This window comes from Dermacentor variabilis, chromosome 10 (assembly GCF_050947875.1).
Source record: "Dermacentor variabilis isolate Ectoservices chromosome 10, ASM5094787v1, whole genome shotgun sequence".
NCBI lineage: Eukaryota > Metazoa > Arthropoda > Arachnida > Ixodida > Ixodidae > Dermacentor > Dermacentor variabilis.
Window position 1 is genome coordinate 115,770,158 of NC_134577.1, and position 27,329 is coordinate 115,797,486.

The window sequence follows — 27,329 nt, forward strand, 5'->3', positions numbered from 1 at the left end:
TCACTTTGCAGTCTTACGTTAGGACTACGTTCTGCTCCACTTTCTCGCCTTTCGACCGTTGGACAAATGGCCCTCAATTTTCCAGGAGCCGAAAAGACAACCTGCACCCCATAACGACCTGCAACGTTCTTCAGGCCATGAGATAGGCGACGTGCATAGGGTACAACTAGCACGTTCTTCTTCCTGCTATTTCATTCGGCCTCCTGCCTCCTCGGGTTTTTTACCCATTTAATCGATTTCTCAGAGCTGGCCCTTGTTAAGCTATCCGGGTACCCGGCTTCCTCCAGCCTGACTACCTGACGTGCAAAGGCATCACTCATGCCTACGTTTTTACGAGGACGGCGCGGAGTACGGAGATGCAAATGGCATTTTTTACTACTCTGAGGTGAAGTTCAACATGGGCTTGGCAGAACGGGGGAAGCATTGCCAACAGACATGATCGTTTAGAAAATGTAGTCTATGGTCAAGGTATTGTAGTTCCTCTTTTGGTTGCTCCGAGGTGAACCTCAAGCCCTGAGCAAGCTCACTAAAATTCCCATTATTTCGTCCACCTTGCTGGTAGAGTCGTCTCTGTCAATTACAACCAAAAAATCGTCAACATATCTGAACGTCTTGATGGCTATCTTGAACGTCTTGATGGCTATCCCAGAAAGACGCCGGTCTAATGCCACATCCACTTGCGCCAAAAGAATGCTACTCAGGACGGGAGCCACTCTAGATCCGATACAGATACCAGCCTTTTGTATGGAAAGCGAGTCATTCCATCCAATCAGTGTCGACCTCAGGTAACATGACAAAAGTTCAAGGAAGCTTTCAACTCCACATTTTTGGACAAACCGCATTTCATCATTCTGCTTCCTAATGCATGTCTTGACACTGCACATTAATTGGTTGTGAGGCAAAGAATAAAAAATATCTTCTACGTGCACACTAAAGTGGCACACCTTCCTGGATTATTTGACGAGAGGTATTCCACCAACGCTCTCAGAATTCGGGATAACCAGAGGATCGGCCAGTTTCAGCGAGGCAAGGTGGACTTGTAAAAACGTGGAAACTTCGCTTTGCCAAGTGTTCCTTTCAGTTACGATGACCCGGAACGGTATCTCCGGTTTGTGGGTCCTTACAGAGAATAGTTTTAACTGTCCCTCTTTTGCTTTCTTAACACGCTTGTGATGGCCTTCTAGGCTTAAAGCATCAAGATGCGCCACTGCATTTTGCTTAACTTTGGCTTCATTATATTTCACTGCTTTAAAGTTCTTCCCAATAGCAAACTTGCCTCCTCCTGATAAATCCCTTTAGGTAACACCACAAAACAACCTTCTTTGTCCGAAACAGCGACTCTTAACCCATTGTTCACTAAATAGTCCACAGTTTTATCCAACAGGCGGGCTTTATCGCCCCTAGTTTTAGTCCGGACGCACACGTCAATGCACTCCGACCCATACCTAGGCTGAACGCTTTCATCAGCCCTTCTTGCTATAAATGGAGCCAGTCCCACCTTTTCAGCCGGCACCAAATGGGGTTCAAAACAATGTTTTGGACCCAAATCAAACAGTTTCTTGTTGTCTTGCGGTAGTGTGGAGTCACCGATAAGCTGCACTTGCCCTTTTCGCTAAGCAGGCTTCTTGATAGGCTCCTCTGTAGGTAGGTTCCGTCGCGTTTGATTCTATAGAAACTCCGTGGTTTGATGCGTAGTCCTGCACCCCTCCTTGTACGTTGCGCCCAACACTTCTGCAGACCCCACTTCACACGATGGCAGTACGATCTCTGAGAAATTGATTAAATGGGTAAAAAACCCGAGGAGGCAGGAGGCCGAAGGAAATAGCAGGAAGAAGAACGTGCTAGTTGTACCCTATGCACGTCGCCTATCTCATGGCCTGAAGAACGTTGCAGGTCGTTATGGGGTGCAGGTTGTCTTTTCGGCTCCTGGAAAATTGAGGGCCATTTGTCCAACGGTCGAAAGGCGAGAAAGTGGAGCAGAACGTAGTCCTAACGTAAGACTGCAAAATGAAACATGTTGACAAGTACGTAGGCTGCACTACCAATGTGAAACACTCTTGCCCGATCAAGTGGGCGAGTGTACATAGGGCAAACCGGCCGGTGCATAAATGGATTACTTGGGGAGCATGAATTGTCCTAGGAAAAGAATGATTATGCGCATGTCTCTCTACCCATTGTCGGCAATGTAAGTGTAAGCCTCTGCTCAGAAACAACAATTTCGTATAAACATACTGATGCATACCCCAGATTAGTCGTGGAAGCAGCCCACATTGAGCGAAAGGGCACGTGGTGCATCAGCCAGCCTTCGATCGCGCTTTCTCAGCAGCAATTAACGTACCTAGATAGCTCGATACGGTAACAGATGCCCTGCATACACGTAGCCCGGTTGTGCGTTCCTCGACTGACCATATGATCGCTTGTCGCTTATATACCTGATGTGTGTTTCAGTAAACGTAGTTGTCTCCGTGGCTTGCTTGGCGATCTCCTTTAACGTGCCAGCAGGCGAAATGAAGTAGAAACACATAGTCTAATCGAATGGTATTTGCAATTCAGATCGTATTCGACTTCAGAATTCACTATGAAAAATTCTTGAATAGCCGTTAGCGTTCGAATGTAAGGAACAGCACTGTCGATGCCTCGAAGGTGAGGGGCCTATGCAAGTGAGGACTCTTATTCCGAATGATTGTGCTGCTGGAGAGTCATGGCTGCTGCGCCGAGGCGTGCCAGTTCCTGAGAGAATTAACGCACGGGTACTAATCGGTTCTGCTGAACAAGTTCGTAGCTGTCATTCAATATGAACACCGCCTTTTCATCTGGAAACTTGATTCAGGCAAAAAAAAAGTGTTTTTGACAGTCTCACCATGTCTGCAACTGCGGCCCATTAAAACTGGGTGCGTCATGTGGTATCACACTTATCTTCAACGAACACACTGCAACAGATCTAGAAGTATTTCCACGAGTAAAATGAGGCATGCCGGTCCTTTACTTGCTCCATTATTGCCTTATGATAGTACACCGGATAACTGAAAGCAGTTGTTTATAATAGAGAAGCTGCTTAGCTGAGCTGACGTACAGTCGGGAACGGCATTACATTGAAGGTATGAAATGTAAGGTAAGCGTAACATGCTTTTCTCGTAATCAGACTCGAGTATAATTTATTTCGTTTATACCCCTAGAAGAAAGCTGAAGAACGCAGCTGCGTTCTTTCTCTTCCTTGTTTTTCTTTATTAAAGACATTTTAGCATTTTACGCCTGGCGATATGCTTATGAGGCACCCTGTTCAGTTCTCACCACCTGGGGTTCTTTAACGTGCCCCTAAACCGAATGACACGAGTGCTTTTCCATTTAGTTCCCATCGAATTGTGCGACCTGGTGTGGACCCGTGAGCTCGAGTTTAGCGGCGCAACGCCATATCCATTTAACAGCGAAACTGTTAAGCGCTGCTTTCCCCACTAACGCGTCCGCGTGTAGAAAAACATCCCGAAGATGGTGCAATGCCAGGCTGATCCTCGCCGGAGGTTACGCAGGCGTTAACACTCCCCTTACGGGGGCCGATCACGAAGATAGTACAATGTCGGGCCGACCCGCGGCGGGGGTGCAATTCGCCATTGAGGCGCCCACACACACAGCTTTGCTGGTCATCCTTCTTCACAGAGTGGAAGAGCACCGAGTTTTGTTGTTGTTGTTAAGCATGGCATGGACAAAAAATTTCACACGACTTGCGGGCCAAATATTAGCATATATAACCGCTACCATAAATCTGATTTCGGCGCCCGAGTGCCGACAGCAATAAAGAAACCGTGCCAATTACTCCGCGTTCTGTTAGGCGAGGAAGACGGAAACATGAATGGTATGTTACACTGCAGTTTTTTTTTTGTTTCTGTCAGAGTGCTTCCAGTAAATATGAGTACAGGGCGCCAGATGGGGCCGATATGTCTTCTTTGTTTGAAGTGGCAAGTAGGCCATTTACATATGTTTTTTTTCCTTCTGCACTTCGCAAGACCAAGTGATGAAAAACTTTATCCGCAAAAACACACACGAGGGATGCACACTGCTTGAAGAACAAGAAAAAATGTTTTTTTTTTTTTTGCAGAAGGAACCATGCACAATGTCATAGTAGAGTGAAAGCCGTCACTGCGGCCGCAATGCACGCGCAGTCACCGAGCGGCATTAAAAACAAATAAAATGAAATAAAGCAGAGAAAGAAAGACATCTATTCTTAAAGCATAAATACACTCTTAGATAAACGTACACGCTTTGGGGTGTATATTTGCCACACAACAATAATCGTCATCTGTCGTGATCGCGTTTCCTTTCTTGAAAACGCTGCGCTCGCTACTTTCCTGCCTAGAATGCTCTGTCACGCTGGTAACGCGCATGTCGTTCGTAACTTGGAGCTACCGGGCTGCCAGCGCTAAAGAAAGGAAATACGATAAAGACAGATGACGATTATTGTTGTGCGGCAAGATACGATATCCAAAGGGTGTAATTTGGGACATGTCGTATGCAATTATAAACACCATTTGAACGCTCTGATCGCAAACGGTAGCACGCGAAGCAGTACGAACGACCCCGCCGAGCAGAATCGCCAGCAGTTTCCGAAGGCGCGACCCTGATGCGGCCCAATCCAGTTCGATCGCAGCACCGCCGCAGTATTTTTTCGTCGTCGCGCGCCTCGCCGCAACGCATGCGCCGCCCCAGCCGCTCAACCGTATTCTGGTACTCTCTTACGCACATGTCGCCCTCGTATCCGAAGATCACGTGACCTTCAAACCCGGACTCGGTGGGCTCCCAACTCTGCGCTCCTGAGGGAGTGCAAGGCCGCGCGTTGGACGATGTTTAGACAGTGCCATACTCGATCGGCAGATCTAACCACCGAAAAAAAAATGGAACGGTACGTAGCATATTGTCATGCGCCGCTTTTGTTACTGGCGTCGATTGAGGCAAACTGACGACCTTCCGCCCAATTTAGACCACCCGACTACAAAGGCGAGGAAGGCGAGGAAGGCCATAGGAGCTTATACTATCAGGAACACCACTGGAGCTGTGAGCGCGATGCATAGCGACCACGGTCACTATTTCACTACGAACGCGTCGAAGCAAAATTCCCCGCTGAATCTGAAGTCACAGACACCAGGAGTCTTTCTCCGTTTAAGGGACTGGAATACAATAAGGCGCCACCTTGAGTCTTCTTCTAGCCTATAATGGACCACAACAAAACCACGATGTGCCATCAAGGGGCTGTAGCCACGCCCTCTTTGCCCGCTTTGGGTTTCTTGACAGCCTCTTGCACGACTGTTCTGCCTGTTTTCCTAGCCATTTTATTTTGTTTGTGTTGACACTGAGTACACGACCACAGCAGCCTCTCGTAACTCATCCTTTCTCGGCAAACATTTCGCTCAGTGAGAGAACAGACCTTACATGACGCCGCGGCTCGTATAAGCCGCCGTTCTTCATTTCCGCGGCTATGTTGCGGCCACGGAGGAAAGGAAGAGGCAGCATTGCGCAACACGAGGGATGCCAAACGCATCGACCAAACACGTGATCGCCACGCTAGAGCACGCGGTAGATTTCAGTGCTCCCACACTGGAGGAAGGGCAAGTACGGCAGGTCAACCGAAGTGCGCGTCGATTAATAGCTACCGGGAACTGAACATTTTCGGTCAATTCGCTGACCTTCAGAGGTCAGACGTTGGGCGGATACTGCGAAGGAAAAAGTGAAAAGAATGGCTTCACGGTAAGCTCGCTTAATTACTAGCGGCACTAGTGTTTACGGGTGCTCCAGGCATGACAGTTGAGCTAGAACGGCAATTAAGATTAGCGTATACATTTGCCTAAACTTCGACCGTATGGCTTCAAACGGCTTCGTTAGTTTGAAGAATAGTCATTTTCAACAAACTTTTGCAACATAAGTGCCACAATGCGCAGTTATTACGCAAGTGTGCCGAGTTATGTCGCGTTCTGCGCTTAACAAAATAGGATCGTTTCAGTATTTTGGTCAATTAAGGCCCATAAAGCATAGAGAACAAAGCCAAAAGAACGTATATACGAAGCCACAAGCACGAAGATCACGCAAATTCACGTACTAATCATGTTTCCCATGGTGGCCGAACGATCGTATCGCCAGAATTCGCTACGGTGATTTTAGCAGAAAGCTTCTGTAGGCGCTTCGTAACGCAATGCTTTCTCCACAGTCACGGTCAGTTCCTGATGCCCTGCTCCATCTCGATGCCCCTGTTCCTCTTCAGCTGCTCGTTGTGATCGGCCACGATGGCTCGGTATCGCTTAGCCTCGGCCGCGTCCTTCTCGACCCCCTGTCCCCTGGCGTACATGAGGGCCACGTTGGAGCAGGCCTCCATGCACTTGAGCTCGCAGGCGCGCACGGCGAACTGGAAGGCGCGACGCAGGTCACGCGGCAGCCCCTCTCTTCCGGTGATGTACAGCGAACTGGCGAAGTAGCAGCCGTCGGCCGTGCCCATGTCGCACGCCCTGGAGAGGAAGGCCAGGCCCTCGGTCACGTCCTGCGTCACGCCGCCGTCCGGGGCGGTGAGACCGAGACCGACGCCGAAGCACGCCTTGCCGTTGCCGGCCTCGCAACCACGCCGGTAGTAGCGGTGCGCCTCGGCCTTGTCCATCGTGCTGCCTGAGCGTGCAAAAACCAAGGGGAAACAATTAGGCACATCTTCGTGTCGCCAATCATTCTGATGCGTAAGCTGCTGGAATTCATTGCAGCCAACCAGAAAAAAAGTATATATATACAGGCGCCTGGGGACGTTGAAGAGGCAAAAAAAGAGAAACCTGTGCAGGGCGCCTGCTCCCCTCCACCCCCAAGCTCAATTCATCCCTAAAATGACACAATGATCAGTGTTACAATTCCATAAAACAGTTAGAAGTGCTCAAAAATGCAGTAGGTGTAAGCACGAGAAGTATGTACAGTCGCGATCTTTTTGAGGGTGAACACGGGAGCGCGTGGCTTTCCGTACAGCCAGGGCAGTTTAGCGGCGGCACCGAGAAGCAGTGCGCATGCGCGGTGGGTCTGGCGTGTGAGAATTCTACCATCGCGCGCATTGCGTCACGCAAGCGCGCGCGTGTCGTCTGCTACACGCGCACCGCAACGAGGGAGCCGTATGCTTCAACAGGGGTAACAATGTTGAACTTGAAACCACATTCCACACGATGTACGAATAAACTTGAAACTGTTATTTTTTACCGACGTTCCCAAGATCACTGTTGATCTATAGCAAAGCTTTTGCGAGGCATGTGTATTATACTTGTGGGCGTAGCAGTGACCATCCCTGTGTTCGAGGAAGGTATACGTTCACATTACCGCATTGATCAGAGCAATCTCAGCATGGCCTCGTGTTCCTGAAGACGAGAGGTGGAAAATGCTAAAACTTTCGCCGAAGGGATATTCTCAGCGCACCATCGGTGCATTGGTGCAGAAGCCGCTGAAGAGTGTCATAGGATCATCCAAGCATTCAGGAAGGAAGGCCACTTTTCTGACGCCCCACAGAGGCGTCGAGCAAGGGCAACGACAGACGAAGAAGACACGCTTGTGGTAGCTGCAGTAGTGGAGAATCCCTTCCAGTCCTCGAGGGAAGTGGGAGCTGCTCGATGTGAAAGCTTCCGTTGTTACCATACGGCGACGCCTCAGGAGTGCTGGATTTCAAGGTTACGCGGCTGCACAAAAGCCCATTCTCACCGCTTCGAACAAGGTGTCACGAGTGCAACTGTGGACTTCCGATGACTGGGGCCGAGCAATCTTCTCGGACGAGTCGACTTTTTCAACACGTCGAAACCAATGCGTGCGGCTGTGGCGCGCAAGAGGGACACGGTAAGAAAATGTTCTGAACGGACTTTATTTTGTGTGAAGAACTGGATTTAATATAACTTCCGTGCCGTTACAAGCCAGCCAATCTGCAGGCAGTCGCGGCGAGCGGACGCACCTGCGTGAACGTGTGGGGCGCGGTGTCAAGACGTGGTCTCGGACACCGCATCGAGACCACGTCTTACTTCGCAGCGCTATACTGGAGCGAAATCTTGGACAACCTGCTGCTCCTTCCTTACGCCGCTTTCCCAGATGCTGATTTTATGTTCCAGCATGACCGCGCGCCGGTTCACACTGCGAAAACTGTGAAAGAGCGCCTATAAACTCGTAGGGTCCATCTGCTCTCCTGGCCAGCCAAGGGCACTGACATGAACATCTGCGAAAATGTATGGGGCCGCTTAAAAGCAGCCATGGCGCGACACCCTACTCATTCGCCAACTGTGGACGAGCTGTGAGTAGCTGTTTGCCAAGAGTCGGAACATCTTAGAGCAAGTGACTTTGTGCCTGCCCTGCACTCTTCCCTACCGTCTGGAATGGCGGCAGTTGTTTCTGCAAAAGTGAATATGACAAAGCATTAACGATAATGAAACGGCGATTCCTTTTTACAGCTGTTGCTTTTGTAAGTCTTTCATTATTTTGTGAAAAATGAACAAAATAAATGTTAAGGCGTTTCCGTTTCTTAACTTGTTTTCTGCATTGTGTGACCAAAAGAACCGGGGAGAAAAGAAAAAGAAAACTGGGTAACGATTTTCAGGTAACTAGCGTAACGCTAAGAATGAGGAACACACCCTCTAAACTGGAAACACCTCGATTTTGCTTACAGTGATAATTTGGTCACCACCGAGGAAACAAAACAAAACAAAAAAACAGCTAGCAGACGACAAGCGAGCGCTCCGATGACGTAATGCGCGTGAAGGGAAGCTACTCTCGCCGCGCATGCGCACAGATATCGCGAAGCGCCGCTTAACGGCGGTGGTAGTGTCGAAAGCCACGCGCTCCCGAGTTCACGTTCAAAAAGATTGCGACTGTACGTGAGGTAAACTTTTAGTAGGTTAAAATTTAGGACTTCACGTGCCAAAACTACGATATGATTATGAAGCGCACCTTTGGGGGGGACTCCGGATTGGTAATTACCACGTGAGCTTCTCTACCGTGCACCAAATGCACGGGACACGGACGTTTCAGCATGTCGCCTGCATCGAAATGCAGCCTCTGTGGCCAGGATTTGATCACGCGACCTCGTGCTTAGCAGCCCGACACCATAGCCGCTACGTCACTGCGTCGAGCGCATTAAAGCGAAAGCTTTACTGGCCGCCAACTCGCAATTTCGCCGTGGTGGTGCTCCGAGGACGCTCATGACGTCAGAACGCGCGCCTCGCCACGGATATTTCTCTCTCGCTCTCTCCCTAGTCACTACTGCGCATGCGCCACTAGTAGCACCGAGCCACAGGTGTTCCGCTTTATGTCCCGCCGCTGCGCCGCGCCGCGCCTTTCTCCCGCCGCCGTTTGGTATGACGTCACACCGCGTTCCTCGTCGTTGCGCTCGTCTCCGCTCGCTTCGCCAGCTGCATCGCATGCCTGATAACATGTCGGAGGATTGAAAAAGAGGACTCGCGTGCCTCGCAACCACAGTTGAGGCGGCAGTATGGACGGCGACAATTCTGATAAGCAGGAGGAGGCCTGGAATCGACATCGGAACGAGATGAAGAGGAAACGAATCGCCCAGGAAACAGACGAACAGCGCGCCGAACGACTGGCTAAACGCCGCAACATAGTTAGACAACCAGACTAACCTAGACTTGCAATCAAGATTAACCAAGGCTAACTATGCTATGCCTTCGCTTTCGCTACGTATATCCTGGCATAGCCGAGCTATGCCACTGCCAATTTTATTACTATTTAGATGCACAGCAGAGCTTCCGGTCGGAGCATTGAGTGATGGGGGATTACACAACAATATCCGTGATGAGTATGAACAAGAACAAAGAAAAGTAACAGTAAGCAGAGAAAAAAAACGCATCATTAAACACTCTCCGTAAAATGTGCACACAAATGCTTGCGGAAACGTTCGCAGTTACTGATTGAAAGAATGGTACCTGGAAGATCGTTCCAGAGTGCGAGGGCTTGTGGAAAGGCCGAAGGATTGAAAGGTTTAGTTTTACCAAATATGCGTTGAATGCTGAGGTGATTATAAAGGTGCCTGGATAGGCCTAATGGTTTGTCAAGTGGCAGTGGGGATGGCGTTACGCTGTAAATACATTTGTGTATTAAGCTGTCATATGTAAGAGGCATGGGGCACAAGAAGAAAAGAAGAGGACGATGTGTACCGATCCGTCCGAACGGCACGAGCCCTCGGGGCGAATGACCCAGGTGCGATCGGGAGAGAAGCGGCGCTGAGCTGGGATTATCGACGTGGCTCTGGGCCAAGAAGGTTGGAGCGCCAGCTTCGCACTGGCGACGGGAGCCATGGAGGCTCGGACAGGCCCGTGACCTTGGCGACCCAGGGTGTGGACGTCGACCTCAGCGACGTTCGAGCGAGGCTCCCTGGACCTGCTGCAGCCTCCCACGGCGCTGCCGGGCACTCCAGGAATTGGATCCCCCTTGTTCAGCAGACCAGCACGGACGACAGTTCCCGGGGCTTCTCGTCAGTACTCGGAAAGGTAGTGGCGGTAGGCCTAACCCGGAAGGCCAGAGTGCAACGTCACCGACCTAGTTCGGGGCCCAGACACCCGAGACGGAGGAGCTAGCCGGTCGATACCACAACAACAAAGCTTGCAAGTCGGCAGGAGCACCGACTGGGACCAAGAGCTGACGCACATCGTACTTGGAGATACATGCCTTGTAAGAGCCGAACCTTGTAAGAGCGTTCCTTTTTATTAGCGTGCAGCCATAGGCCAGAGTTGCCGGACTCTCGCGCGAAACGCGTTAAGGACGCACGTAGGCGAGGATAAGGACATTGTTTTGGCTAAGCAAGCGTGGATTTTTATTTTTTTGCCAATTGAGTTTTGACTTTTCTTTTTCGAGTGTGTTTTATTTTGGGTTTGTTATTAGCAAAGTCTGTTTGCTGTGCTCGCCTGCGTCTCGCGGCTCCATCTCTCCCAACATCCGCACGGCCCCGAGATCAGTGTGACATAAGCATAAAAGAGCAACAGAACGACGATTGCTTAACGTCTGGAGTGTAATTTCCAACTTAATTTTTGTTATACTGGAATGGCGGTTATATTTACATGAAATTAATCGAGCGGCTCTGTATTGTACGGTTTCCAGCCCTGAAGTTAAATGCTCTTGATGAGGCGACCAGATGGACAAAGCAAATTCAAGCTGTGGGCGAAGGTTGAATATGCCAATTTGCGTATACTAGCTGAGCAATGAAGCAAATTTCGACGTAAGTAACCCAGTGTCTGTGACGGTTTAGCATACGTGTTGGTGATATGTAATTTCCATCAAAAGTCGGATGTAAGATGCAAGTCTAAGTACGAATATGACACTGTACGGGGCCGTGAAACGTTGTTTATAGAATACGTGAAGGTATAAAGTGATTGTTTACAAGTAAAGAAAGTGTTTTGCAATTAGTCGAGTTCAGCGTCATAAGCCAGTTTACCACACCAGAATAAACAAAGTCAAGTTCCTTCTGGAGGTTGAGGTGGCTGTCCTGAGTTTCAATCGTGCGGTATACGATGCAGTCGTCAGCAAATAGACGCATGCAGGAGGGAATGTTAGAAGGCAGGTCATTAGTATAAATTAGAAAAAGTGAAGTGCCTAGCACGCTGCGCTGTGGAACACCGGATGTACATTAATACTTTCGTACCTAAAATATTCGGAAAAGAAGAATTATTACACTGAAGCGAAAAGAGAATACACAAGTGAACGCGAAAAGATGTTATATGCCAAATAACTTCGAAGTCAGCTGATTATGCAGCGTTGTTTGGAGTTCTACAAAGCGTTACCAGATGACGCAACTTGTCCGTACAGGGTCGTGTGTGTGTCACTATTATCTCCTTATACGGTAACTATGTGTGTTACGCAACCGTGTGTGTGACGACAACGGCAAGAGGACGGTCAGGCGACGACCATGGCACGACGACTAATCTAATTAATGTACTACGGAGGTAAGACGTTACAGCCTGCTCCGCTACGAAATCTGCACTGGCGAAAATTGGCCGATCCCGAAGGCGGTGAAATGACACCACGAATGGTGGCAGACACCAGGGAAGGAACTTCGTATGCGACGTGGTGCCCCCGCCAACCGCCCCAAAGGTATTGCAAGGCTTTCGCTGTCTCGTGACATCCGTGCGTCTGTATGCCAGTGGCGTAAGGCTGGCACGAGGCTGCTGCATTCGGGGACCTTCGTTCAAGTACACCCATTGGAGCGTGCGAATGAAGCGCGTGTGTGTTTTTAATGAGCAACATTATTTGCCTCTTGAGAGGCACTTCAGTTCAAATCCCGCCGACGGGCACGTCATCAGCAGCATCAGCCTGCTTATGTCCACTTCAGGATGAAAGGCCTCTGCCAGCGACCTCCAATTACATATGTTTTAATTGAAGAGCTCCAAAACAAGATGGTCTAGTAACCTACAGACCTACCCACCTACAAAGTGGTCATTCATCATCATGACCATCATCATGTTATTTTTATGTCCCTTGAAGGACGAAAACCCCACCCAGCGATCATTAATTACCCCAGTCTATCTAGCTGGTTCCAAGTTGCGCATGAAAATTTTCCAATTTCGGCGCACCGCCTAAATTATCTGCAGTCCCCCACTGCGCTTGCCACGCCTTGGGGTCCATTCTGTAACCATAACAGACGACGGGTTACCTGCCCTATACGTATCACGCGGCCCGCCCAGCTCAATTTTTCCTCTTAATGTTACGTAGAATAAAAACTATGCCCAGTTTTTAAAGCGAAGCTTTCTCGCCTCTTCCTTCGACTTTCCCACTGCTGCTGCTGCTGCGGGCTGCTGTTGCGCACACCGCGTCAGGGGGTGGTTCAGAGCGTATATATAGACCTTTTCATAGGGCGAGGAGCAAAGGGGCGCGCGGCGAGCCTTTCCTCCTCTCCTTTCATCCTGGCTTGTGTGATCCGGCGCGGCGCTGCTTGAAAGTATTGCTGTCGCGTGCTGCGGAAGGATTTCGATATGTTTTAGATCGTACTTTGTGAAATTTACGCAATGTCCGTTTATACAAGGTCGTCAGGAAGCCTTTTCGGTGCACAGGTAACTACAATACGCGGAAATATCTCTTGGGGCGCAAACATGTGACGCGCAACATCAGCCGCGGTGTGTATGTGTTGTGAACTATTTTGCGTATATCGGTTTCAATTCAACGAAGAAAACTGGTGTCTGTGTATTGCCAGTATGAAATGGTAAATCTACTCACTATCTGATCGCTTGGCGTAGGGACTAAAACATAAAACTTAAGAGCGCATGCTCGTGTACGGCCAACCAAAGGCAACCACGAAACATCTAAGCGGCAGGCGCTGTCAAATAATTGTGATACACCGTCATCGTTCTCACGCATTTCAAGTCTAGTAGGCTTGAAATCACTATATGTCTACGCTAGCCTTCCTGCATAAGGCCGATGACACTGCTCAATACAGCGATCGCTGCGGTTGGTGAACCAGCACGATACATATATAAGCTGTGTGCTTCGGCACTGGTTTTTGGCTTGTAAAGCCATAATATATGAGTGATCGCATAATAAGAATTGGATGGCTATATTTGAGGACGAGATTTCCGTAATACGCGTGAGTGTTTCGTAGAGAACGGAACGAACATAACCGACAAAAATGTCGGTTGTGGTCTTCCTCGAAAAAGAAATAAAAGACGGGTTAACGCCGCAATATGACTTCGCAGATTTTAGAGATCGTAACGTTTATGTATCTATAAACGTTTATGCCGTATGCTAGGACTATGCGCTTTACAGAACAAAGATATCTGTAATCCAGCACCTACCACTGCTTAGGACACTCGCGCAGTTCGTAAACGGTTGCTTTTCTGGACAAGCTTAATTCACACTGTAAGCTATGTTGTTAATACTAACCAAAATTATTTTATTCGTCGGTAGAGACCTCATCCACCGAACCTATAGTAGTCACGCAATGTAATCTGCAGCTAACAGTTTGAATGATTGTCAAAGTATAACAACACAGCTCCTATAGTAGTAGAACGGCACCCACGCTGTTACGATCGTCGCGTATGTTTCATTGCTCCTAAACCGCAGCTTAGAACTAGAGGATAATACTGCAATGAGGTCACATTAGTGAATGGATATTGAAAAGATTTTGCGCCAAAAAAACAACACACTCAGGAAAGACGACGACACCACGGGCGCTACTTCAACTGTTTAATGAGGGTGAAAGCACTCGACATATATAGCCCTCCAAAACACCGCGCATGCGTACAAGGCAACATGGAGTACAAAGTTTTATCAAAGTAGGCGTGATAGAAACTTTAGCTGAGCCTCGTAAAGAAAAACCGATGTATCACTAACACAGTTAGGACCTGCTTTCTTGATGTAGAAGGCTTCCAATGTTTCACGCGATGTCTGATGTTTGCCTCTACCCAAAATCCTCGCTTCGCGGAACCGTGGAACACAATCGGTGCAAGTCTTGCAGTGATCCGCAAGTCGCTCACCTTCATTATTTATTATACCTTTTGCATGCTCCCTAAGCCGGTCGTTGACACAACGCCCCATCTTTCCAATGTAGCATTTCCCGCAGGACAGAGGAATTTCATATACGACGTTTGTGGCACACTTTACGAAACGCTGGCCATGCTTCTTCTGACAGCCAGGCATTTGGCTTTCGCAAGTTATGCGACGGCTTAGCTGGGCAAGTTTTTGGGGAGCGGAGAACACTACCGGTACATTATACCGGTTTGCCACTTTTTTTCAGGCTGTGCGTGACTTTATGGATGTATGGTACCACTACAGGCCACTCTTTTTTCTTCGGCTCTACCCTGCTTACCCCAGCCTTCACCTTCTTCAAAAGCGTTTCTGCCACAGGGACCAAGACCGACTCAGGGAAGCCAGCTGCAACGAGCCTGCCCAGTTGGTTGTCAAAACTTCCTTGCATCTCATGCACACACGACTTCCGGAGCGATGACTCCAGGCAGAGGTTGGCGATGCCTCTTTTTACTACCTTTGAGTGGGCCGAATTGTACGGCAGGAGCCCTTTTTGCGCACGAGGGGAGTAAGCCCAACAAATGTGCCCATCTGAAAACTTTAACCGTAAATCTAAAAACTGAAGCAAACCATTATTCGGTAGCTCATAAGTAAAACATAGCCCTTTCCCCAGGTTTCTAAAATCATCTAAAACACTGCTCACTGTAGCCTCATTCGAAACAGAGCACTGCTTGTTTAAAACCACTAAAAAGTCGTCCATGTAACGAAACATTTTAAGGACTTTGTCATTAATAAAATGGTTAAAACGATCGTGTAGAGAGCGATCGATGGATGATAAAAAGATATTGCAAAGTATGGGGGCTATGCAAGAGCCTATGCATATGCCTTTCTTCTGCAGGTAAGGTTGCTCGTCAAACAAGATAAAAGTACTTCGGAGATAAAATTCTAAAAGGACTAAAAAGTTATCAACAGTGATACCAGCGGCGTTTTGGAAAGCCACTGGGCCGCTCTCGTCTATGCAATCTTTAACAGAGGCAAACAGGTCCGGATAGGGCACTGAATAAAAAAAGTCTTCTACATCAACAGAAAAAGCATAATCTAGGTAATTCTTTTCTTCGAAAAAATGGGATACTTCCCCTGAACTTTTTGTAAGAAAGGGATCAGTTATTACTAGGCTATTCAAACTTTTCTAAAGGAACTTACTCACGCAATGTTGCCAGGTACCAGCTTCACTCACAATGGTACGGAAGGGAGCTTCGGGTTTGTGCGTTTTAACTGAAAAGAAAACATTTAACGCCCCCCTCTCACTCTTAGTTATACCTTTAGCTAGTCCTTGCAGATCGAGGCGCTTACAAAGTTCAATCGTTTCGCTCTTAATTCTCGTTTGAGCTTTTTTCACAACCACGAAGTTTTTGTTCACCGCCTGTGCTGCTTTCTCTCTATACATGGTTCTAGGCAATACTGCGAAGCCGCCTATCTTATCTGCTTGCAAAAGGCTGAGTTCATTATCCCTGAAGAAATTAACTAGAGAACGCAAACGGTCTTTAGAGCAGTTCTGTTCAGTCCGCGTGACACTCTTGGCAAGGCAGTTCACTCCGTCCAAAAGGCAGCGCTCCCAATCTTCTTGTGGGGCCTTTTTCGCCATAGCCCTGTTTAATGCCATCACTTCGTGGGGTGGGACCAATGGCTCAAGTCCAAACTTAGGGCCTTTCTGAAGAACATTTGAAATGTTGGAAGGAATGGAGGCACTTCCCATAACTGTAAGATTTCCATTTACACGGTCCTGCGCTTTTGGTTTTCCCATGGCTCTAAGAATGAATTTCAAATTCCAATTCCACCATATCTCGGTCATACGGGCAGCTTCGCTTCTAAGGTAATAGAAACGCCAAGATCACCAACTAGCCCAGCAGTTAACTCTTCTATAGTGAATGGAACATTCAGAAATGCAGAATTGATCTCCGAGGCTGATTGCAGGCTGTCAGGATTGGGGGCTCAATCCCATCGCTCGTGATCCGTTGCCAAGATTGGAGTCGGGCATGAATTAGAAGGTAGCTGGCCCATGCCGTCGTCCGACTTATCCACGGTCAGGACGTTGATGAAGGGGAGGACTGCTTCTCATCGAGAACGAGGAATATGGGTTTATTTACAGTATTTACATGCAGTTCATCAGTCTAGCATGACTGCTAGAGAAAATACGTCAGTCTAACATGACTGCTTAAGAAAAAGTGTCTCGAGCATCCGCACAACAGCGGTTTATAAAGACTCGGTGCCCCCTTGGAAACGTTCATCCAGTCATTGTAAACACGCCGCCTCTCTCCGCGACGGCTTACACACACACACACACACACACACACACACACACACACACACACACACACACACACACACACACACACACACACACACACACACACACACACACACACATACACACACACACACACAGGTTCACGGTCCGGTGCGGAACCGACGTCACACGGGCTTCGTAGAACTCGGAGCTGACCCTCGCAGCGTGCCCGGGTAGCCATTGTCCTGCGTCTTGGTCGGCGCGTGGGAAGGGGTCCCCGACGACGTTCCCGCGGCAACTCCCCCGCTCGCGGCCTACCCGGTTGGCGGTGTCGTGTTGCGGCACAAAGCCTGCTTCGTCGAACTCATTCAGTCAAAACGGCGACGAGGCTAGAGCGTAACGGTGGCGTTCCTTGAAAGTTGACGCCGCCGTCGTCGCAACTGGCTGGCAACACTTGCAGCTCAGCTGGGCCGTTCTTAACAGCGCCTCCATGGCCTGGAATGTCTCGACTGTCCAGCGCTGATAACCGCTGGGCAGGAAGAGAACGGCTGGTGGCCAGGGGGTGATGTCTTGGCTCGCAGTAACCACTTGTGTAATGATGTCACCGCCCCAAAACATCCAACAAGGACAGCCAACTGCAAAATGAACCCCACAACACGGCTCTGCGCCGAGATGACGTACGTTGGCTCTCACTTTAGACCCGCTAGGCTTCAAAGAAAACATAAGTGCAGAAACAAAAAATGCTGCTCCTCGCTATGCCAATTTTTTAAAGCAATTTCGTGCTGACAAGTTCAGCAATCATGGAGGGAATACTGCTAAATGAGAGGGGATCTTCTTTAACAAGATTAACACTAGTAACCCTGAAATTTAGGCGGGACCCTCAAACGCAGAATTTAAATTAGCCTGCTCAAACCATCCGCATTGCTATGCAATTTTCCCTTTTTATACCTGACGGAGAAGTTGTACTCTTGGAGATTGAGACTCCGTCGGTGCAAGCGGCCATTTTTGTGTGACATTTGATTGAGCCTCGTCAGAGGACAGTGGTCGGTCTCTAAGATGAACTTCACTCCGTACAAGTAACACGACAACTTCTGGGCGGCCCAAACTAAACAGGCGCATTCCTTCTCGGAAGCGCTGTAGGCTTCCTCTCTTAGATTTAGTTTACGGCTGGCATAGAGGATAGCATGCTCCTCGTTATCGTCGCTGACCTGACTAAGTACCACGCCCATACCTCTGTCGCTTGCGTCGCATTGAACTATGAATTCATTTGTGTAGTCTGGCGCGAAGCACAGGACGAGAAACTAATAGCGTTTTCAAACTTTAGAAAGCGTTCTCTTTGTCCTTATCCCAGTGTACCCTACTCGGTGCTCCCTTTCGGAGGGCGTCCGTTAATGGACTTGCCATTTGCGAGTAATTCGGAATGTACCGTTGATATAGTACCCCACAAGTCCTAAAAATGAACGAAGTTCTGTTTTCGTGCGCGTCTGAGAAAATTCTCCAATCGTAGCTATCTTTAGCTTGACCAGCCGTCTCATGCCCTGGGCCGACACCATGGCCCAGATAAGTAACCTGCGAATAACGAAACCTACACTTTTCTGCTTTCATCGTTAAGCCGGCTTCCCTCAACCGTGAGAACACCTGTTTGAGGTCCGATACGTGTTGTTCCCAGCTGTCCGAAAAAATTGCTACATCATCAAGATATGGCAAGGCGAACTCCTGCAAGTCTTTTAGGAAAATATCCATTAACTTAGAGAAGCTAAACGGCGCGTTCTTCAGCCCGAAGCTGAGTGCGAGATGGCGAAAAGTGCCTACAGGTGAGATGAATGCGGCATAGCGGCTGGCACTTTCTGAAAGGGGAACTTGCCAGTACCCCCGCACGAGATCTATAGTTAAAATGTATTTAGCAGCGCTAACCCTTTCAATTCGTTCCTCAATGTTGGGTATCGGGTACAGCTGATCCCTAGTGATGGCATTTACCTTCCTGTAGTCAACGCACGGACGAGCGTCCTTGTTAGGGGTGTCTACCAGTATTAGCGGTGACGTGTAGTCACTTTCAGCGGGCTCAATAACTCCAAACTCTAGCATGCGCTGTATCTCTGCCTCCATAATCTCTCTCTGCCTTGGAGACACCCTGTAAGGCTTTGATCTTACGGGTTCGGTTGATGACAGCTCTATTTCATGCGTTATTAGTTCGGTTCTACTCGGCCGATCGCTGAATCTGTCGAGATATTCCCCTAACACCTCTTTTAGCTCATCTAGCTGCTCGGGTCTTAGAGCGTGCGAGCTTACCGAATGTTTTACTACTTCTTCTATGCCGATTTCAGAGTTGGAGGTCGCCCTATACTCCTTAAACTTGGTACTAGTGCGATCCTGCTCTTTGATGGTATAGTTAACGACTCCGCTCTGTTCTATATACGGCTTCATCAAATTGCAGTGATATATCCTCACCTCCTTCCTGCTACCAGGCATTTTCAGAGCAGAGTTAGTATCTGAAAGTTTGTGCAACACATTAACGGGCCTGTCCCAGTGAACTTCAAGCTTGTTCTTTCTGGAAGGTGCGAGGATCATTACCTGGTCTCCGGCGTTAAACGTACGACGCCTCGCGTTCTTGTCGTAATAGAATTTGGCGTTCTTTTGAGCTACTCCAATGTTCTTGTCGACTAGTTTTTGGGTTGCGCTTAGCCGTTCCAGCAGATTTAGCACGTATTCAACCACCGTTGGACTCTCTCCTCTTTCTTCCCACATATCTCGTAACATTATCAGTGGAGAACGGAGTGTCCTCCCATACACTAGTTCTGTTGGCGAGAACCCTGTAGCCTCATGTGGAACCGTTAGCAAAGCAAACAAAGCAACCGGCAGACAGTTCGCCCAGTCCTCCTTGTGCTCGTAACACAGCGCACGCAAAACTCGCTTAAGCACTGAATGCCACCTCTCTACACTGTTTGACTGAGGGTGATAGACGGAACTGTGTATTAACTTTATCCCGCACTTTTGCAAGAATGTGGAAGTCAGTGTGTTCGTGAATACTGACCCTTGATCCGCCTGAATTTCGGCTGGAAACCCAACTCGTGCAAACACTGTCAAAAGCGCGTCTACTACTTTGGTGGAGCTGAGCTCTTTCAGAGGGATTGCTTCTGGAAACATTGTAGCCGGACACAGCATGGGAAACAAGTACCTGTAACCTGATTTTGTTTTTGGTAGAGGCCCTACCGTGTCTATTACAAGTCGTCTGAAAGGCTCTGTTATTAAGGGCACTACCTTTAGTGGAGCTTTCCATGTCTCTCCTGGTTTACGCGAGCGCTGGCAGGCGTCGCATGATCTTACAAAGTTTTCTACGTCTTTGAAACAGCCAGGCCAGTAGTACTCCATAAGCAATCTTTCCTTTGATTTGTTTATGCCTAGGTGGCCGGACCACCCATTTCCACGACAGAAACTCAAAAGGTCCTCCCTGTACATAGTAGGCGCGACTAATTGATCTAGAATCCTACCCTTTCGATCTGTGTAGTGCCGATACAACAATCCGCCTCTCTCTTGTATCGTCACGTTGCGCCTAGCAGTGCCTTCTTTAGCTGTGTGCTGCAATTTAGCTAAGCTCTCATCATTCTTTTGCTCGGCTGCCAGTGACTTTCTGTCCACACGTAAGAGCTGATCAAAGTTCTTTGATGCCGGTGATAATAACGACCCTGCCTCGCTTGCGTTTGCGTCAGCTTGCTCTTCCTGCAGGCTTGAACTTTGACACTCTAGTGATACGCTCTCATTGAGCTGGTCAGCTGGCAGGCTCTCCTCAACCGTTTTTTTGTCCCTCGGGCCTAGCTCGGATTCGGGTATTGAAGTTATCCCCTTTTCTGCTTCCGCTGGAGCAGCTTGTGCATTTTCAGCCGAAAGCGACGCGATCTTACGAGCTTGGCCTCGCATCAATGCCTGTACTACGCCCTCTCACAATTTAAGCCCTTTGTCACGCAGTAAGTGATTCGAACGATTCGAAAAAATGTATTGGTACTGCAGTGACAAAAATTTGGAAACTGCAGCCTCAGTCTCTAGCTCCCCGAATGGTCTACTGATTTTGACTTTGGCCATGGGCAGACACACGCTGTGTTCTACAACCTGTTTGATCCATGCTACTTCTCCGGTGAAGTCATCTACCGTCACGTAAGACGGATGGACAATGTCCATCGTGGCGGCACTGTCTCGCAGCACCCGGCATGGTTTACCATTAACTTGCAGGTCGTAAAGATATGGACTTAAAAGTTCCACATTCTCGTCTTTATCCTCAACGTAGGAGAAAACTACGCTAGGTTTGCCGCAATTTATAGCTACATGTCCCAGTTTGTGGCATTTATAACAGCGGATTGGTCTGAAAGATTAGAATTTTCTTTTCTGCTCTTTTGGTACTGTTTCGCCGTTAGGTTTCTCCTCGCTCTTTTCTGCGGGCTTTTCCTCCACGTCTACAGGCTCCGATCGTCTAGTCTGCGAACCCTTTTTGAACGAAAATGGTTTCCGCGGTCCATTTCGACCGTCCCAGTTTCCGTCCTCTGCGTTCAACTTTCTACGCGTTGCGTACTCTTCGGCTAATTCAGCCGCCCTTTCCACAGTGTTTACATTCCCTCTGTCTTGCACCCACAGTATTACAGCTTGGGGGATGCTTTTGTAAAACTGCTCTAGACACATGCATTCAATGATCATGTCTCTGCTGTCGTACGCTTCCGCGCTTTTCAGCCACTCGACTAGGTTGGCTTTTAAGCCGTATGCAAACTCCGGATACCCCTCGCTATCTTTCTTGCCTGTGCTCCTAAACCTTTGCCGAAAAGCTTCGGCTGAAAGGCGGTATTTCTTCAGCAGACTAGCCTTAACTTTTGCATAGTCATATGCATCCTGTGCACTCAGTCTGGCGATTACTTCCGCCGCCTCACACGGCAACATAGACAGCAACCGCTGTGGCCATGTACTCGGACGGAAGTTCATCTTCTCGTCCTTTTCAAAATTGTCCTTTCAAAATTGCATAGGAACAAGCCTACGTCGGTCCCTACCTCAAATGGCTTTAATAGCCTGTCCATGCGGTATGATTCTGCCTCACTTGATCCTCCCAGAGCCCATTCACTTCCTTGAGACAACTCTAAACGTTTGCTTTCAACTTCAAGTTGCATTTTTCTTAACTCACGTTCCTCTCTTTCTCCGTCCCGTTCTTCTCTTTTTTTTTCAGAAGTTCCAACCCCATTTCAATTTCTTCCTCACTGGCCTGTTCGGAAATTAGCTGCAATAATTCCGATTTTAGCATATCCTTGCGCACATCTAGGCCCAGTTCCTCACCAACAATCAACAATTCGTCTCTCAGCAGAGTCCTTAACTCCACGATTGCTGCTTTACTGCCTTCATCCTGCTCGTTAAATCTAGCTAGGAAAACACAACCTAGCTAACACTCAACAATCTAGCTTCCCTACTGTTCTAAACAGAACAACCACAAAATGAAGCCTAGAGAGTCAAAGCAAGAACCAAGCACTCACCGCAGACACAGCACCACGTCGCAAAGTCCATCTCACCGCTGTCAGCCAGCTGTCAGGATTGGGGGCTCAATCCCATCGCTCGTGATCCGTTGTCAAGATTGGAGTCGGGCATGAATTAGAAGGTAGCTGGCCCATGCCGTCGTCCGACTTATCCACGCTGAGGACGTTGATGAAGGGAAAGACTGCTTCTCATCGAGAACGAGGAATATGGGTTTATTTACAGTATTTACATGCAGTTCATCAGCCTAGCATGACTGCTAGAGAAAGTACGTCAGTCTAACACGACTGCTTGAGAGAGTGTCTCAGTCTAACATGACTGCTTAAGAAAAAGTGTCTCGAGCATCCGCACAATAGCGCTTTATAAACACTTGGCCCCCCTTGGAAACGTTCGTCCAGTCATTGCAAACACGCCGCCTCTCTCCTGGACGGCTTACACACAAACACGCAACCACACACATACAGGTTCACGGTCCGGTCCGGAACCGACGTCACACGGACTTCGTAGAACTCGGAGCTGACCCTCGCAGCGTGCCCGGGTAGCCATTGTCCTGCGTCTTGGTCGGCGCGTGGGAAGGGGTCCCCGACGACGTTCCCGCGGCAACTTCCCCGCTCGCGGCCTACCCGGTTGGCGGTGTCGTGTTGCGGCACAAAGCTTGCTTTGTCGAACTCATTCAGTCAAAACGGCGACGAGGCTAGAGCGTAACGGTGGCGTTCCTTGAAAGTTGACGCCGCCGTCGTCGCAACTGGCTGGCAACACTTGCACCTCAGCTGGGTCGTTATTAACAAGGCTCAAACACTCGCGCACACATCGCGCTGCGTGCTCCGTCCGCCTCAACGCCACCAGAAAGTCCAGTCATGCCGACTTAAACCACTTCTGCACGCCTTACGGAACTGTCTTCCACGCAGAAGGCGCCACGTCATACTACATAAACGGCACGAGCGCGAAAACAAACGCCAGAAACTACCGCCGAGCGTATACCTTCCATTCAAAACGGAGCGCTCGCCCAAGCCAGCATGTCGACTGCTCATAGAGGGCGCCACTGCGTAGCAATATTGCTACGAAGCAGCCGCCATAGTGAGGATTCACTGAAGAGGAAGAAGGCGAAGTGGGCCCGCTTGATATAGCGTCGCCATTTTGGCCTTCCGTTAGCGTCCTTGTAAATAAATTGTATATAGCATTCGGATTCAGCTACACGTAACATTAATTTGGTGGAGGTGGACGTTCCCCGTACCCGTCATGGAGCTTCGCAGCAGTCGCAGCGGTTGCAGCGGCGACAGTGCAACTTCGGCTCCTGCTGGTGGCACTTCATCTACGCAACCGTCTCCGCCTGCAGCCCCGACCTACGTCGCCGTCTCCCCCTCTCGGGATCCTGGTGTTTTCAACGGAGTCGGCAGTCCTGATCTTGACGACTGGCTCCGCTTATACGAACGTGTCAGCACCAGTCACAGGTGGGATACGACTATTATGCTCGCGAACGTTCTTTTCTACCTCGACGGAGCTCCACTTGCATGGTTCCAGACTCACGAAGAGGAGATCTCGAGCTGGGATCTCTTCAAAGAAAAGCTCCGCGACCTTTTGGCAATCCGTTCGGTCGCCAAGTCAATGCCAAGAAAGCCCTTGCCACACGTGTACAGACGTCGACCGAGTCCTACGTGTCGTACATTCTCGACGTCTTGGCCCTTTGTGCCAAGGCTGACCCGACCATGTCTGAGGACGATAAGGTTAATCACGTCCTCAAAGGCATTCCTGACGACGCCTTCAATTTACTGGTGTTTACGAGCGTCACCAGCATCGATGCGATCCTCAAGGAGTGCCGCCGTCTTGAGCATGCTAAAAGCCGCCTGGTATCCCAGCACATCACGGGTCTTCCCAACACAGCTGCTACGTTATCCTGTGACGACCTCTTCCACCAGCCGTCGCGATGTGACAACTTGACCCGCATCATTGGTCGTGAGGTCGAAGCGGCACAACCGGCGGCCCCTTCATTCCCGTCACCTGATCATTCTCCGGTGACAATCTCCTTGATCCAGGCCGTCATCCGTCAAGAGTTGCCCAACGTCGGCCTGCAATCCGTTCGTTCCATACGCTCGGAAGCTCTTCCTCCCCGCACGTCCCCACCGCGCTCTTCTTACTTCTCTTACGGACAGCGCAACCCCTCCGAATGGCGAACAGTGGACGACAGGCCGATCTGTTTTAATTGCCGACGCATTGGACATGTCGCTCGCCGCTGCCGCAGCCGCTGGACTTGTCCGATGCGCTATTCTCCTGATTACCACCCTCGGCCCTCTAGCGCGTCCTCTTCCTTCGCCCCTTCTATGCCCTCTCCATCATCTGACCCTGGACACCTTTGACACAACCCCGCTACTCCCGCTCGCCTTCTCCCTCCCGTCGTCAATCTCGTTCGCCCCCGTCACGCCGTGCTCCTTCTCCGACCTACTCGCCGCACCCCCGACCGGAAAACTAGACAGTGCAGCTTCTGGAGGTGAAGCTGCAAAGACGACATTGGCTCGAAATCCTCGCTTCACCTTACCTACGAACAAGAATCTTTTGGACGTTCTCGTAGACAACGTTCCTGTGTGCGCGTTGATTGACAGCGGGGCGCATGTGTCCATTATGAGTGCTGCTCTTCGCCATCGGCTCAGGAAAAATCTGACGCCCGCCCCGAACCGAGTTATACAAGTCGCCGACGGAGGGACTGTCGATATTGTGGGCATGTGCTCTGCCCGACTCACCATTGCTGAGAGACACACCGTCGTTCTCTTCACCGTCATCGAGCATTGCCCTCACGAACTCGTTCTCGGTCTGGATTTCCTTGCCAATCATTCGGCCCACATTGACTGTTCGGCCGGTTCACTTCGCCTTGACTTGCCTCTTCTTGCCGACCCTGTGGACCCACCTCCAAGCCGTTTGAGCTGCATGGATTTTATTCGCCTACCGCCTCAATCTGTGGCACACGTCGACTTGTTGTCCTCACCAGCTGTACCTGACGGTAATTACGTGGTCGCACCAATTCCGGCAGTTATACTTACACATGGTGTTACCGTGCCGCACACTGTGCTGACATATACTGGCAACCGGACCTGCCTTCTCCTTGTCAATTTCGCGCTAACTGCGCAAGTTCTCCCTCAGGGGATTTCATTGGCTGTAATTAGCGCTTTGCAGGATGATGAGATCGAGCCATTCACAGTGGAAGATCGTCACAGCTCAGCCCATACCGTGACGCAATCGCACGGTGCTGCCGTCGACATTGAGAAGATGGTTTCGTCTGACCTTACACCTGTTCAAGCTGAAGCCCTTTGCCGCGTTCTTGACGGCGATCGCGACATTTTTGACTTTGACAATCGACCCTTAGTTCAAACACCCGTCGTGACCCATCGCATAAACACTGGCGATGCGAACCCTATTCACCGACGTCGATATCATGTTTCTGCGTTCGAACGAGCTGTTATCCAAGAGGAAGTGAAAAAGATGCTTGCAAAGGATATTATCGAGCCTTCCTGTAGTCCCTGGGCTTCTCCCGTCGTACTTGTCAAAAAGAAGGATGGAACGTGGCGTTTTTGTGTAGATTATCGCCACCTGAACAAAAGCACAAAAAAGGACGTCTACCCTTTACCACGTATTGATGACGCTCTAGACTGCTTGTACGGTGCCACCTATTTTTCTTCTATCGACTTACGGTCCGGTTACTGGCAGATATCCGTCGACGGCAAGGACCGAGAGAAGACTGCACTTATTACCTCTGACGGCCTTTATCAGTTCAAGGTAATGCCTTTCGATCTCTGTAACGCGCCCGCCACCTTCGAACGAATGATGGACGCTTTCCTTCAGGAGTTCAAGTGGCCCACCTATTTGTGCTATCTGGACGACCATCATCGTTTATTCGCTCACATTTGACACACATCTAGACCGTCTTTCAGCGATTCTTGACGTGTTTCGCCGCGCCGGTCTCCAGTTGAACTCGTCAAAATGTCACTTCGCTCGCCGCCAAATCACCTTCCTTGGACACCTCGTGGACGCCAGAGGCGTGCGACCTGATCCGGACAAAATTCGCGCCGTTACGAACTTTCCTGTTCTGAAGTCTACCAAGGACGTTCGTAGTTTCGTAGGGCTGTGCTCGTATTTCCGACGCTTTCTGAAAGATTTTGCGACCATCGCACATCCCCTTACCGACCTCTTGAAGAAAGACGCCCCATTTCCTTGGGGACCTGACCATGCCACAACTTTTTCGCAGCTCACTACTCTCCTTACCACGCCTCCAATTCTGGCCCACTTTGACCTGTCTGCCTCAACGGAAGTTCGAACTGATGCCAGTGGTCACGGCATAGGAGCAGTGTTAGCACAACGCCAGCGTGGACATGATCGCGTTATAGCCTATGCCAGCCGACTTCTATCACCCGCCGAGCGCAATTATTCAATCACAGAGCGCGAGTGCCTCGCTCTTGTGTGGGCTGTTGCGAAGTTTCGTCCATACATGTACGGACGCCCTTTCTGTGTCTTCACTGATCACCACGCGCTCTGCTGGCTATCCTCGCTCAAGGACTGCAAGGGACGACTCGCTCGCTGGGCATTACGCCTGCAAGAATATACCTTCTCCGTGGTATACAAGACGGGACGCTTGCACCAGGATGCCGATTGTTTGTCCCGCTACCCCGTCGACGAACCGGCCGATGCGGACGCCATCGCTTGCGTTTTCTCTGTGTCCCACTTGCTTGAAATCGGCAACGAGCAACGCCACGATCCTTCATTACGAGTCATCATCGACCATCTTAAGTCAACGCCTGGCGACTCCTCTCTCCGGATGTTTCTCCTTATGGAGGGGACGCTATACCGCCGCATTCTCGATCCACACGGGCTTGACCTTCTGCTCGTAATTCCATCACACCTGCGTTCGACTGTCCAACAACTTCACGACGCTCCCTTGGATGGACACTTGGGCGTCTCGCGCACATACGACCGTGTACGCCGTCGATTCTTTTGGCCGGGTCTCGCCCGCTCCGTGCGGCGTTACGTTGCCGCTTGTGAGCCTTGTCAGCGCCGGAAGAAGCCCTCTACACCTCCAGCTGGATGTCTCCAGCCGATCGACATCCCACCG

The 27,329-nt window shown here is 49.7% G+C and overlaps 1 protein-coding gene across 1 annotated transcript in view; it reads right to left on the reverse strand.

Annotated features, from left to right (window-relative positions):
* Window positions 1–4,003: 4,003 nt before the first annotated feature.
* The window catches only part of Coa7 (Cytochrome c oxidase assembly factor 7), a 72,244-nt gene continuing 48,918 nt past the window's right edge, over window positions 4,004–27,329 (reverse strand). Inside the window, exon 3 of the mRNA XM_075673306.1 lies at window positions 4,004–6,642. Coding sequence (XP_075529421.1) covers window positions 6,200–6,642 — 443 coding nt within the window. The 3' untranslated portion in view covers window positions 4,004–6,199. The remainder of the gene's footprint in view (window positions 6,643–27,329) is intronic.